This window comes from Curcuma longa, unplaced genomic scaffold (genome assembly GCF_044706935.1).
Source record: "Curcuma longa cultivar G26 ecotype Majalengka, Jawa Barat unplaced genomic scaffold, ITB_CL_G26_1.1 contig_28210, whole genome shotgun sequence".
Taxonomy (NCBI): domain Eukaryota; kingdom Viridiplantae; phylum Streptophyta; class Magnoliopsida; order Zingiberales; family Zingiberaceae; genus Curcuma; species Curcuma longa.
The window spans coordinates 4,649-19,105 of NW_027433643.1; the positions used below are offsets into that span (position 1 = coordinate 4,649).

Here is a 14,457-nt window from a genome sequence, read left to right on the forward strand (position 1 = left end):
TGCCTAGACTCCACACTAGAACTTTCATTGCCTAGCCTCAACTAAGACTTTCTTGTGCTCCCTGCACACTTAGATAAACACATCAGTACAAACTACACACTTAACTTGAACCTCGTGTCATCATCAAAACTAAGGTTCGATCATCTGATACTCCCTACACCAATACTTTGTCTCAAAAAGTGATCGTTATTCCGATAACCAATACGGCCCCTATGCCTCACCCACCACTTGGAAGTTGATTCTTAAAATGTTTAGTAAGTCAAAAGGTTAAACTTGAATCTAACCTAAGATTAATCAAATACTAGATAATAATAACCTAATCTATTAATAAAGATAGAATTGGAAAATCATCTCACACAACCTATAAGATTAACTGTGTGATCATCTAAAAATGGGTGAAATAAAACTAAACTTTACAACCAAGAGAAAGTTCATCTACAATTAATGATCCAGATCTATTCTTTTGGGCTATAAATAAGACTTAGAGTTTCAGAAGTGGAGATATCAATTACTTTTGTAATTTTCTCTCTAAATTTGTGTGCTACAATTGTAAAAGTTTCTCCGTCTAAAGGAGTTTTTTGATTGAGCGTTAATTGCCTTGGAAGCAACTATCCAGTTGCAACCAAGTTTTTCTTAAAGACGACTGATTATTCTCTTAACCGTCTATTCACCCCCCTCTAGCCGGTCCAACCTGATCCTACAATCTCCAGGTCAATCGACAAGTCTTCACTGTGGAGCGATGGCAATGTGACGACGGTAGCGTGATGGCGACGGTGCTAGCGGCGGCGACGACGGCGATAGGGAATAACGACAACGGCGGCGGTGGCGACGCGAGGAGTTTCTAGGGGTGAGAAAAAAATATTAGGGTTTAGGGTTAGAGAGGTTTTAAAGGGAATTATTTACATTTTTACATAAAGATTCAATAAGTTTTAAAATTTATAACCAAGGCCTTTTTAATTATTTCAAGATATAACACTTTTACTCTGATGATTCTATATCTTTCTAACAAGATCATACTCAGTGACAAGATGTTTCTTTAATTAAGATGGGATGGATAGTTTAATTGAGATGGGACAAAACCTTTTCCTCCGGTATATATGCGACCCCTCCCCTTCGTAGCCAGGTACGCGCACACACGAACACACACTCACGCTTTCTTCTTCCTCCGTTCACTCTCCTTTTTCCTTGCTTGCTGATTTAAGTATCGGAGTGGTCGTGCCAGGGCACCCCCTGGCCTTCCGCTCAGGTTGCTCTGTTTGTAGGTCCTGGAGATTCAACACCTTCGATCCCGCTTCATACTGGTGAGGAGACCTGGTCGGTGACACGTCCCGGAGCTGATCTCAACAGGAACAAAAAGAATAAGCTAACCTGATAAAATATGTTAACATTCATAGAGTTAATTTAATGATCGTCATAATTAAATCAATGATCGATAATATTAAATCAATAATTGTAAATACCGAAAGATGATCTATTAGCACTTGGGGCATAGTTGAGTTGGTTATGATGGGACAGACTTTCTGAAATAGACAAAGATCGAATCTCAGCAAAATCGAGGTAATGGCCTCCCTAGTTATGATCAATCCTGTCACGCCCCGAGAAGGCCGTCCGAAAAATTTCGGCAGCATCTCCCCAGTAACTATGACAATTCCCCTAATACAAACATGCATACACAGCCACAGGCAGCCGGAATAAGGACTACACGTCCATGTATATCACAACTACACACACATATGCAAAATAAGGCCTACACGGCCGTAACCACTAACAAAATGCAAACGAAATACTAAAACCATTAACCATAAAAGTTCCACACACCATATCTGAAAACACCAAAACAGAAAAACTCCAGAAGACCCTAATAAAGTCCACAAAACATAAATCCATGTCCAAGTACATAAACCATACCATAAACGATAGACCAACGACAAACCAAAAAGGAAACCTCCTGCTGTGAGATGGGACCAGCCGACTGAACCTCCAAGCGCCACTAAACCTATCTGCTACCTGGGGAGAAAACAAAACAATCCCCAGGGTCTGGGTAGTGAGCATTAGATGCTCAGTGGGTACAAAAGAATATAAGTGCATGAAAGGATAAACGGAAGAACAAACACTCAACAACAGGTAATAGGTATCAACAGGTAACAACGAACATGGTGATCAAGAATGGTATCTCAACAGAAATAATAAGGAATGAATAGCGCTACGCAACAGATATGGATATCAAATACATATGAATATGTAAACAATGGGAGTCGAGCATGGTATATCAACTGCACAATAAAGAAGAAGAATCCAAGGCAACAGGTATATCTATATGATCATGTATGTTATGTCATACAAATGCAACAATCATAGCAAACAAATGCAACAATCAACATGCATATGAATAAAGTAAACTATGTAATAGTCCTACCAACAAATGCATGTAATGTGCATCAATCAACGCAACCAAAATATCCATCACTGTCCGCACTCGTCGTCCCAGTCACTCTCCCAGAGCTCAGTGAACTGGGGGCAAGACATGACCTGCTGCCAGCTCCAACAACTGACCACTATAGAGAAGTGGGGAGGGGCAGTGTGGCAGGAGGGCTATGTAGCCAGTCCTGGTCGCACCCAACTGTAGTGCAACCTCTTACCTATGTGGCACCACAACACGGTGCAGGTAAGATCCACCAACAACAACAATTACAACTATATGAATGCATGAGGATCGTTCCAACATGTAATAACTACAAGTAATCAGCATGTGCAACAGGTGTCAAAGGAGTCAACATGGTATCACTAGGTATCAACATGGTAGCGACAAGTATCAACAGGAGTCAACAAGGTATCAATAGGAATCACCAAGAATAGATATATCAACATGGTATCACAGGAATCAATATAGATTATTCAGAGGTCAAGCAACAAGTTTCAAGCATGAATATCAAAGGTATCATCTAAAGAACTACGTCAAATAACAGGAAGGCAACAAAAAGATAAAATAGCAACAAGATGAATATGCACTATGAAGAGAAGACCTGTGTTGACCAAACACAGGAGTACCCACCTGATTAGATGATCGTAGACAACTAGAACCCCACAGCAATGTAAGACCGTAAATAAGTCAAGGTCCTACAAAGGGTAAACACTCTCTTCTTCTTTCCCTGTCGATTCCAAATTCCCTGGCTGCCAAGACACCACTAAGGCAATTCAACCATAACCTACAATACCCAATTTTCCCATCAACTCCGGACTGAATTTAACCAGCAAGGAGGACTTACCTTAAGCACAACCCTAGAACCCTTAGCTCCAGTTGGCGGCGCTGGTGTTCGCGCGGCGGCGGCTATCGAAGGGGAGGAGGAGGCGGCGGATTACGGCAGGCGGCGGCGTTGCATCGCAATAGGCGGTGGCGGAGCGGCGTCTTCACAGTGCGGTGGCGGCGGCAGGGCAGCGGCGGCAAGGCTTCAAGCAGAGGAGGGTTGCAGGCGAGGAGAGGGAGAAGAGGAGACGGCAGCGTGCGACATCGGGACGGCGGCAGAGGAAGGGCACAGTAGCGTCGGCAAGGGACGGCGGTGGGGGAAGGAGGAAGAAGAAGAGGAGCAGGTGAAGGCGGCGTCGGGCAGAGGAGGGTGCCGCGCGGAGGGAATAAAAACAAGGAATCGCGAGTTTTAGTTATAAAGAGGAATAAATAGTAACCTAAACCAGTTAAACCTCAAATCAGCGCCATTAAATCAAGTTTTTCTCGCTAAACTCAATTAAAAACCTAGGATTTATTATACGACTGAATCAGTTACTGTAGTAAATCGGTTTAAATCTTGGTTCATTTGGTTTACTAACCGAATGATCTCCGATTTAACTCAAACCAGTTTTGTTGGATTCATCTTCGCAAGACGAATCTTTTCATCTATTTTATTTTTATCAAACCTCTTCCTGTACGAACCAAACCAACTTGATTCAGTTTGGTTCGATATTGGTTCATTTGATTCACTACCCAAACGATCGCTGATTCGATCCAATTTGATTTCGTTGAATTTGTCTTTGCAAGACGAATCTGTATCTTATATTTAATAATCTAATAGATTTACTATTTTTATGATTTACGAGTTTAATCTAATTGTATTAGGGTTTAATTAGTTAAACCTAATCTAATTTATTTTTAATCTAATTAACCTTTCTAATCCTTCCTTAAACCCCTGATATTAAATTAAATTTAATTTATAAATTTTCTCCAAATTTTTCAGTATCTTACAAATCCGACTTCCCGATTTATCTCATATGATCGTGAAGCCGAGATAATAGACTCCCTTGTTATGGCCAATGCGACTTCCGGATTTATCTCCTCGTATGATCATAAGATCGACCAGGTAGAATTACTAAAGTATCAACCTAACAGCTCAACAGCTGTCTCGATAGTTGAAGAAGTGTCTTAAGAATCTAAAAGGAATATGATGCATGCACATTGTCACATGGATATTCCACTGGTTTAAGTTGTTAATATATCAACGAACTGATTGACCAGATCTGGATCTGGACATGTATTTTTTTTTTCTTTTTTGTAATATGTGATTTAAGAAAAAAGAAAAAGAAAGTCAACGCACCGACACTTTCCCACGTCTAATAATACCGTATCCTCTTCTTCCAAGCAGCGAGGCAGGTTGCGAAAGCGATCTAGTTCGGAGCTGGTTATTTAATCATGCATCCTGCCTTTAGTTCTTCTTCTCAATCGTCTCTTTCCTAATTTTTGCATATTCATATATACGTACGAACTGTTTAAGTTTGCTTAATTTCTTTGCATCCAGAGCGCGCTAGAGGTCTGCAATCAACTTTAGATCCTTCAAAGGTACTGGTTTACATAAAAAAGATGGAAAGTCAAGATATCGAAGACCCGCCGATGATTTTTGCGAAGAAGCTGTTGTCGTCGGCATCAGGCCAACCGAAGGGATAGGGATACATCCAGGCGACGATCTTTCGAGTTCCTGACAACATCCGGACAACCAGTGCCGATTCTTTTGAACCAAAGATCGTCTCCCTCGGCCCCTACCACCATGGAAAGCTACGCTTTCGAGCATTTGACGAAAGGATCAAATTGTCCTATGCTAACAACTTTTTCAGGCGCATCGTCGGCAAAGACGCGAATTTAGAGCAGCACGTTATCGAGAGATTAACGGATTTAGCGCAGGACATTTTCGAGATATTTAGGAATTTAGAGGTTGATTCACGCAGTACTCGGAGGAGATAAGCATGACTAGAGTTGAGTTCCTGGAGATGATGATGCTTGACTGCGTTTTCATGGCCGAGTTTCTATTGTTGCAACGGGAGATCAAGAATATTCATGGAGCAGAGATGGCAGAGTACTACGATATGGACCCATGGAAGTGGGCAACTCCATTGATTCTCAACGATATATTGATTCTCGAAAATCAGGTCCCTCTTTGTCTCCTTAATAAGGTTTTCCTTTATAGGCAGTTCGACGGAAGTTTCCCATTAATCCAATTCTATGAAGATTGCTTTCTGCAAATTCACCAAAACCTCTCTCCAACCTCGACCTTTACCGCGTATCCGAACCTTATTCTTGGACTTAACCGTTATGAAATAAGTGGCCATTTGCTCCATCTTTTCCATTCAAGTCTTGTTGCCGCGCCGCAGGAAATTCACACCGTCGACTTACCTTATTCCTTCCCCAACGCAGAGATGCTCCAAGCAATGAGAATACAATTTGCAAATAAGACCGACGGCAGAAACTTCTTGGACATCACTTTCGACGAAAACAAGAGATCCATGGAGATTCCTCAACTCGTCATCAACGATGACAACATCTCCCTCCTCCGAAACCTCGTCGCTTTCGAGCAGCAATGCCATTGGGTCCGCAAGTACATCTCCACTTACGTTTGGTTCATGGACTGCTTGATAAACACTGACAACGACGTGGCGGTGCTCCGGAAACACAAGATCATCGTCAGCCGCCTTCGCACTGACGAAGAAGTGGCTCACATATTCAACAAGCTCCGAAGGACGGATGCCCTTATCGTCGACGACCATTTGTATCTTGCAGAGGTAATGAACAATGTGGAGAGCTACTGCAGAAAGAGGACTAACAGAATTTGGGCACTATGGAATTTCTCATGGTTGAGGCAAAACTACTTCAAGAATCGGTGGGTGACTATCGGTGTCACTGCAGTTGTTTTCTTCAACCTTCTCACTTTGGTGCAAACTGTGTATGCAATCCTCAGCTACGCCAAGCAGTGAAATTAAGTAAGAATATTGTGAAGAATAATGATGGCAATTGATTTTAATTAATAAAGGTTTAACGCATAAATTAAGCATATTTGATTGGTTGTATAACTAGTAAGCTTGCTCTTATTGTGATGCTTTACATAGCAACACTATAAGCACTGACACTTTCTCAAGCAGTGAGGCTGCAGGTTGCCGAAGCGATCTAGGTTGGAGCTGCCTTACTGGTTCTTTGATCATCCTTGTTTGCCTGCTTTTAGTTCTTCTTAATCGTCTCTTTCCTTTTCTATATTTTGTTAGTTTTTGCATATTCATATGCACGAACTATTTAAGTTTGCTTAATTTCCTGCAATTCAGAGCTACAAGTCTGCGATCAAACTTTAGATTTTATGGTTGTTTAACTATAAGAGATGGAAAATGATCAGTCTGTCGCATCCCTCAATCGTCAAGATGTCAATCACTTGTCAAGAGTTTCCATGGAGAAGCTGAGCTCGGCCTCAGGCAAACCGAAGGGCGACATCCAGGTGACGACTTTCGATCTAGTTTGTTGTAGTGACGTTTGAGGTTGGAGAGAGGTTTCGGCGAATTTTCGGCGTGAGAACTCGAAAGAGGTATTTGCTCGGAGGGCATGGACAAGGAGAGGAAGAGCAGAAGAGGGGGCTGATTTTCGAGAATCATATATATCGATGGAGCCGCCCACTTCCATGAGTAAGTACTCTTCCATCTCTGTTCCGTGCCTCTTCTTCTTCTCCCATTGCAACCAGAAAAACTCGGCCATGAAAGCGCAGTCGAGAGAGCAGCAGCATCTCCCCGAACTCATTGCTGGTCATGCTGAATCGCTAGCCAGCTCGACAAGGTTGCTGGCATATATAATAATGCAATTTTTGATCCTTTCATCCGATGCTAGAAGCCGTAGCTTTATTTCTATGATCTCCCTCCGTCCCTAGCTACCACGAAGAAAAGCCACCCTTCGAGCATCGAATGAAAAGATCAAATCAAATTGCAGCAACTTCTTGGATCGAGAGTCGCAGTTGTACTGTGCCTACTCGAAGCAGATCTGTCGAGCAGCAATAAGTATGCATGTGGAAATGCTGCTCGACTGCATGCGCAGTCTTCAATTTCATGTCCGAGTTTTTTCAGGAGCAACGGCTAGCTCATGAAATTAAAGCGGGCAGCTCCATTAATTGTGTCAACAATATATATATTAATTCTCCAAAATCAGCTCCCTCTTCCTCTCCTTCTTGAGCTCCTGGCTACTCGCGTATGGATATCGTTCCTCTACTGAAATTAATGTCCTGAAGGTGCGGAAAGGGAAACTGAGGAAAGGTTTCCTTTACTTTTTTAAATTCTTATGAGAGGAGAAAAAACTAATCCACGATGAATTTTCTGCCAAAATTGATTCTTTTCAAATCGAGCGGAAAGGAAGGATGGAAATAAAAAAGAATGACATGTCCTCTGTCAAAATTGATTCCTTCCAAATCGAAATCGGGCAGAGCTGCAACCGGACCTTGACGAGGTCGAGGGGGTGGGTGGAGCATCCTTCTTCTTCGCCAAGCGCCTGCCCTGACGGAAATGTCTTCTGGCATACCGAGCACCGGTGCACCTTTCCGCCTCCAGCAGTGTCGACCGAGGAAGATCCGGTCGACGTGGCGGCCGCCAGGGGCTCGTCGGTGGTGGGCTTCCGGTGGCTGGCTTTGTGACCTCCGAGGGCCTGGTACGAGGCGAAGGCCTTTCCGCATACGGAGCACCTGTGCTCGAGCTTCGCCGGCGTAACTGTCTCGGTCAACGGGGGCGGGCGGGGTCCGCCGCGGGCGAGCATGACTAGACACCAGGCCAGATACTCTTCTAATTCTGTGAGCCTGTGGTCGAAGAGGCGGTTGCGCTTGGAGCGCTTCTTCTTCGCCTACCCTTCGATTTGCCGAAGCGAGGACTCCTTCGATTTGCCGAAGTTGGGAGGAGTAGTTGAACTTTTCAGCTGCTGAACTTTGAACTGTCACAACTACGGCTGACTTCGCCAGCTACGCCATGTTGTTGGGTAGCTGGCGAAGAAGGAGGAGGTATTGTTCTTATTTTGGATAGGGATATTTTAGACAATAAAGATAAATTTTATTTTCTTTCTTTACTTGAGGTAAACAAAATAATTAGAGGATGGATTTTATTCACCTTTCATTCATTTTCCCTAGGTTTGTGTCATCCCTAGGTTTATATTATCCTTCCATCATCCACTCCTCCAAGTAAACTGAGCATAAACGTTAGTGAAAGAAGGTCCTTCGATCACATTACTTGGGACAAGTGCCCATTTGCTCCATCATGTTTGTTAGCGAGCCGCTAGGAAAGGCAATTAATTAGCCAATCTCTTAATTTACAGCTGTGTTCCTTTCATGGTTTGAGGCAAAACCACTTCACCAATCCCGTCGGCGGTGGGAGTCTATCATTTTGGTCTCTCTTTTAGGGCTGGGCTAAGCAGTGAAAGTGTTGTGAAGGCTAATGATGACAATTGATTTTAATTAATAAAGGTTTAGCGCATATATAATATTTCACTGGATGTATAACTGCTTTATTTATTTAGGGCAGTAAATGAGACTAATGTTAATAAGTTTGGTATTCATTTGGTCTTTAATATATAATTGATTAAATAAATAAATTTAAATAATTCATTAAATTAAATTAAATTAATAAATTTGAATATCATTTAGAATTCATAAATAATATTCATAAATAAATTTTTTATTAATATATTAAATAAATAAATATATATATTTATATTATAAATCTAATAATCAATCAAATAAATTTAAAATATAAAAATTTTAATAATCAAATAAATTTAATAATATCTAAACGAATCAACTTCAAATTCACATCAAACAATTTGAAAGAAATAAATAATGATAATTAAATAGTCTTTTCATATGAGAAGAATTTTTATTTTTCAATTATTATTCCTTTGAAGATTCGATCCCTATTGGCAGTGGGTCCCACATTGACCGTGGAATCCACTGCATATAATTGTGTGTCATGCTACCATTTCATATGATAAATATTATTTCTCTTTTATATGATAATATATCACTTAAGTACCAACTCAATTATATTCGATCGATTTTACTTCTGTTGTTGTTGTAGATCGTATATTATATTGATATTATTTTTATTTATAATGATATTTTACATAACAACGTATAAATATATCAGACTATGATAATTATATCAGAGAGATTGTTCGCTCTTTTTATTTCATTTTTTTTAAGTTTCTACAAGGACAACTACCCTCCATTTGAATTTTTTCTAGCTTGAGCCGGCGGCCCGACGCCCTACTCTCGGTTCGGAAGGCCAATATTTAAAATTTTGAATTATTTTTAAATTACTAAAAAAATCAGTAGCTTTTAAAATTTTGAGCCATACTATTTAGGATAATATTTATTATTAAATATTATTCAAAAATTATTAGTATTAACTAATATATAGTATTTTTATTAAAATTGTTGGGTTCATGCTCTTTTTATTTTTTTTTAATAATTCAGATATCTGTAAAAAAAATTTCATCGATCATCAATATCAATATAAATTCAGAAAGTGTAGATATACACAGTCGTCTGACAATCCAATTAGTATCATCAATTTTTGAACATCATGGAAATCGAACCATGAGTATCTCGCCTTACTGTTTACCATCGTATCATACTTCGAGAGGCATTCTAGTTGTTCCCGGGGTATAACTGAGTTGGTTACGATCAAGAACGGATCCAGAAATTAGAGTTTGGATGGGCTTGAACTTAATATGATATATTATATATTATTATAAAAAATATAATAAATTAAAATATATAATAAAAAAATTACATTAGATTATACTATTCAACAGAATAACTATAAGAATGAAATGAAAAAAAAATAGAAGTTTTTCCTTCTTTTTCGACGGTTTCGACTAGTTTCCACGATAAGAAAAAGGTAAAACAAAAATGACTATTGTTGAAGAGGAAAGAAAAATAACTAAGTTACGATTAGAAAGAAAAAAATAAAGAGAAGGAAAGAGAAAGTTAATGCGTTGAGACTTGGACGTGAGGCCGTGTAAGCCAAGAGCTACGTAGGTGGAAGAGAATAAAAAGAAAAGGGAAGAGAAAATAATTTTTTAAAAATTCTCTAACTTATTTTAAATCAATTCATTTAATTCAATTAAACTTGGTTCGATCATAATTTGATCAAAATAGATCAAATCAATTCGGTTTGGATCAACATATTCCTTATATTTGCACCTACTCGATGAATTTTGTCTGATCCCAATCAGGTTTTAAATTAATACATTCACTTTGTGTTTGATAATTTAGTTTATTTATTTATTTATTTATTTTATAAAAAAAATTTAATACTTAATAAAATTTATATATGTAATGATAATTTAGAAAATTGGGGTGGGCTATAGCCCAGGACTAGCCTAATGCGGTTCCGTCCCTAGTTACGACGCAGCAGGGTTGCAGAAGAGGGCAAGGGTTCGAATCCTGACGAAGCCAGACAATACCCTCCTGTGTCATGACCAACTGCAGTTTCCCGATTTACCTCCTCACAAATAATCGTGGGGTCGATCGTGTGGGGCCGCTAAGGTGGCGAACTCCACTTTTTTTTTCTTTCTTTTTTTTTTTTTTTTTTTGCAGAAGAGGGGCATTCTAGTTAACACAATTATAGGAGGTCGAGTCATAAATTGTGAATTACAAATTAAGGTTAATTCTTTAATATAACCAACATTGAGCTTGAATTTGAGCGTGTGATTTTTTTTTTTGTCCCCAGGGCAATGGTACAACGGTAGGATATACGGGTTGTGACCTAGGGACCCGCGGTTCGATCCCCAGCTACGGCGTATTTGCAAGAATTTTCCTCCAAATGGGGAATGCAATCAAAGGATGCTGGGCATCTGGATTGGCCACCGTATGCGCTTCCCGATTTACCCTGGTGGTCGGTGGGAAACTTCCGTGGGACCGAACCGACCACCCCCAGGGATTGAGTCCATGAGACTGATTGGGATTTATCATTTTTTTGAGCGTGTGATTTTATCTATTGACTATTCAATCCCCTCTAACCGTTACAATCAATCCAATAATGCGCTTGTTATTGTTTGTCATTTGATTTGTATTAATTAGGTCAAAAGCATATATAATTACCTAGAATTATTTTCTTTATTTCTAAACCTTGTAATTAATTTAATGATGTCATTGATTAGGTCTGGACTTTCATTTCACAGTACTGCCTATTTCACAGCATGGCTAAGTGTTAGGGAGGTTTCCTGCAATTCACGTCTTGTTAACGAGTCACTTATACAATTATGAGTCGACAAAGGCCCATCATGACTAACTACGCTAGTCTATTGGACGATTAGCCTAGTCAATTGGGTTGGCATTAACTGGTTGAATTCAAGGTTTGGGTAATATAATATTTCTATTTGAACTTTAATTGATTTGAATCCTTAATTTATTAGTCCAATAAATACAATCATTCAAGTATAAACCCTCAGTGAGACGATTATTAATAGTGTTATTGGTTCTAACGTTTAGTCGACTTGACCATATTTTTAGTGGATTAGATGGGTCATTTTTAATTTTTTTTTGGATAATCTAAGTATCTAATTTTTGGAATCGATTAATTTTGAAGGTGATGGATTTAAACCCATGAAAGTTTTTCATCGACCACTATGATAAATTCAAAAAGCACAGATGAGTTTTGGTGGACGGCCCAACATCACGAGTGGTTTAAGCATGTAGGCATACATGTAGGCATATGAGGTGTCCTGTGTGGGAATCGAATGCTCGTTGCATGAGAATCTATCCTATTGCTTACCATTGCACCGTGTTTCGGGGGCTAGGTATATATGCTCTTATTATTATTTATTAAAAGTATCTAGTTTTTATGATCCGATTAATCTTGGAGGTGATCAGTTCGACCTTATGAAAGTTTCACTCCGACCATTAGGAATAAATTGAGAAGCGCAGATGGATTCTAACGGACGGTCCAACGTCACAAGTAATTCGAACTCTTCAAGTGTAATGTGCCCTAGATGAGATTAAAATCCTAGAGCTAGAGAGGTAGGACGTTTACCTTCACACCAAAGCCCCTGGGTATACATGCTCTCGTGAAGCTTGGTTGGGCATTATTCAACACAAGATTTCTTGTGCTTTTTGATGTCAAGTGTCAAACTTGTTGGAGAAATGACTCCCATTTTGTGGTTTGGCTTAATCACATTGTTTTGATATGTTGGTAGCATAAGTTGGTGTGTCCTATATATGGTTCATATACGTGCCTGATTGTGCATACAGAGCTAGTGGAGCAAGAAGTTTGATGGACTAAATGAGATCTAGTTGTGGATATGACAATTGTGGAGTTCGTAGAGCTCAACAAAGAGCCCGTTGCTAGAGAGATTGGCTTGGATAGAATTCGTGCACTAAAGCTCAAGGAGGAGCTCAGTAGACTAACAAATGGAGTCTTAAATCGAATCTTGGTGTGGACCTTATGAATTTTGTTGCCTTGGAGTTGGCTTGAATAAAGGACAATCCGTTGCACAAAACTCCCGGCAATACGAGGTCTCCATAAAAGGTCTATTGTATATAGTCTTATCCTGCTTTATCTTAGAGTTAGCTTGGATAATAGTATTAATTCATTAGAGCTTGCGGAGGAGCCTAGTGGACTTAAGAGTTGAGGCTTGAATTAAGGTATTGATCTACATTGAGTTGCTACACTATACTTCCTCATATATGGTCGTGGGGTCAATCGCATGAGGTTGCTGGGTGGCGGATCCACCATTTGCTGAAGAAGAGTTGCTACATTAGACTTTGCAAGGAGATTAGTGGACTCAAGGTGCTGAAGGCATAAGAGTAGTAAGAGATTGCAAAGTGAATGTGATATTTTGTTATTTTTGTCTTCGGGCATGTAATGTTATGCATGATGTTGCGATTGTTTAGGTAGTAGGTGAAGCCTTCGATTGTGAGATGGTCTTACAAGTCTTTAGTTTTTGACCAACTCAGTCCAAGGCCATTGCATAGGCTTAGGGTAGTTGTAAGCCAAGTGAGTGAATGTGAGACCACTTAGGTGCAAGTCCATTGGATATGATTTTTGACCAACATAAAATTTTTGTTCATGGTTTAGTTGAATGGATACAGATTTATTGACATCCAACGATTTATATTTTGGAATGTCAATTGACTATAGGCATCACAATTGAGTCATTGGAGCCTTTGTATCAAAACTCTTTGAGAGCTAGCTTTTGGGCATGACTTCAGAAAAATAGTCTTGAATCTCTTGTAATCAAAGTGCTCAAAAGATTTCAATGTTTGGACAAAGGCTCAAGGCTTCAACTCAAGTTTTTGATAATTTGCTCTTCCCTAACCTTTTGTTTACACCATTACAAGAATCAAGAATGATGATTGCTTGAGGAATAAAACCTCATTGGTTGGGGTGTTGTAAAGGCTTGCTCCATTATCTCTTATAAAAAAGAGTGGTTTATAGGCTGTAGGGTAGGAATGGGGCTTCCAAATCATGTTACATCTTAGTGTTCGATTGTCTTTTTGTTTATATGTACTCTGGTATGATCAATTAAATACAAATGAACACCATCTGTATCACTAACAATTATGTTGTTTATCATAGTGTCTTCGTAGTCTCTTTAAGCATATAAGGATCGACTCTTAGTTACAGTAAATGATTGGATGAATTTTCTTTAATGGACGGTTGATGAAGAATGTTGCATTGTTGGACTGTCCGTTGTGAGCGTTTTCCGATTTACTCTGATAACCAATCACCTTTAAAATTAGTCAGCCCGAAGGAATGGATACCTAATATCAACTTCACTAACCGTTACATTATGTGTGAGAATTTCAATTTAGAGGCACTGTTATTTACTCCCCTTAGGTTAAACTATCGTATATCCTTAGAAAACCATCCTAAGAGTTTGGAGTCTCCACACTATCACATATCTTAAGAAAACGATGCAACATATTATTAATGAACAGAATATCATCTGCAACATATTATTAATGAAATGCACCTCTTTATGCACCATGTGCTGCCTGTTGCCATCAAATTTTCTTAGCACTTTGTAGCTGGTGCAGCAACAATCATCTCTTTATCATCCAACTAACATTAGCACATTCTATTGTATACTCAGACCAACAAACAAAATAGAAAAGGTGTGCTAAAATAAAGGGAGCCCCATGTTAATAAGATTCTCTTGCACATATGTCACCAGGAAAGAAAGAA

General features: G+C 39.3%; 1 protein-coding gene across 1 annotated transcript; it reads left to right on the forward strand.

The window, feature by feature from the left end:
• Window positions 1-764: 764 nt before the first annotated feature.
• LOC141819194 (UPF0481 protein At3g47200-like) lies at window positions 765-6,233 on the forward strand. Its single transcript, XM_074706541.1, has 4 exons — window positions 765-837; window positions 3,299-3,588; window positions 4,943-5,134; window positions 5,209-6,233. Exons 1-4 carry the CDS (start codon window positions 765-767, stop codon window positions 6,229-6,231), a joined length of 1,578 nt encoding a protein of 525 aa, XP_074562642.1. The 3' UTR covers window positions 6,232-6,233.
• The last annotated feature ends 8,224 nt before the right edge of the window (window positions 6,234-14,457 follow it).

Bases quoted from the DNA above. Each gene is read 5' to 3' on its own strand.
- LOC141819194 (XM_074706541.1), top strand. From the start codon at position 765: ATGGCGACGGTGCTAGCGGCGGCGACGACGGCGATAGGGAATAACGAC. The intron at 838-3,298 runs GTTTCTAGGGGT...CCTTAGCTCCAG, and splicing joins CGGCGGTGGCGACGCGAGGA to TTGGCGGCGCTGGTGTTCGC. The intron at 5,135-5,208 runs GTTATCGAGAGA...TGATTCACGCAG, and splicing joins ACGCGAATTTAGAGCAGCAC to TACTCGGAGGAGATAAGCAT.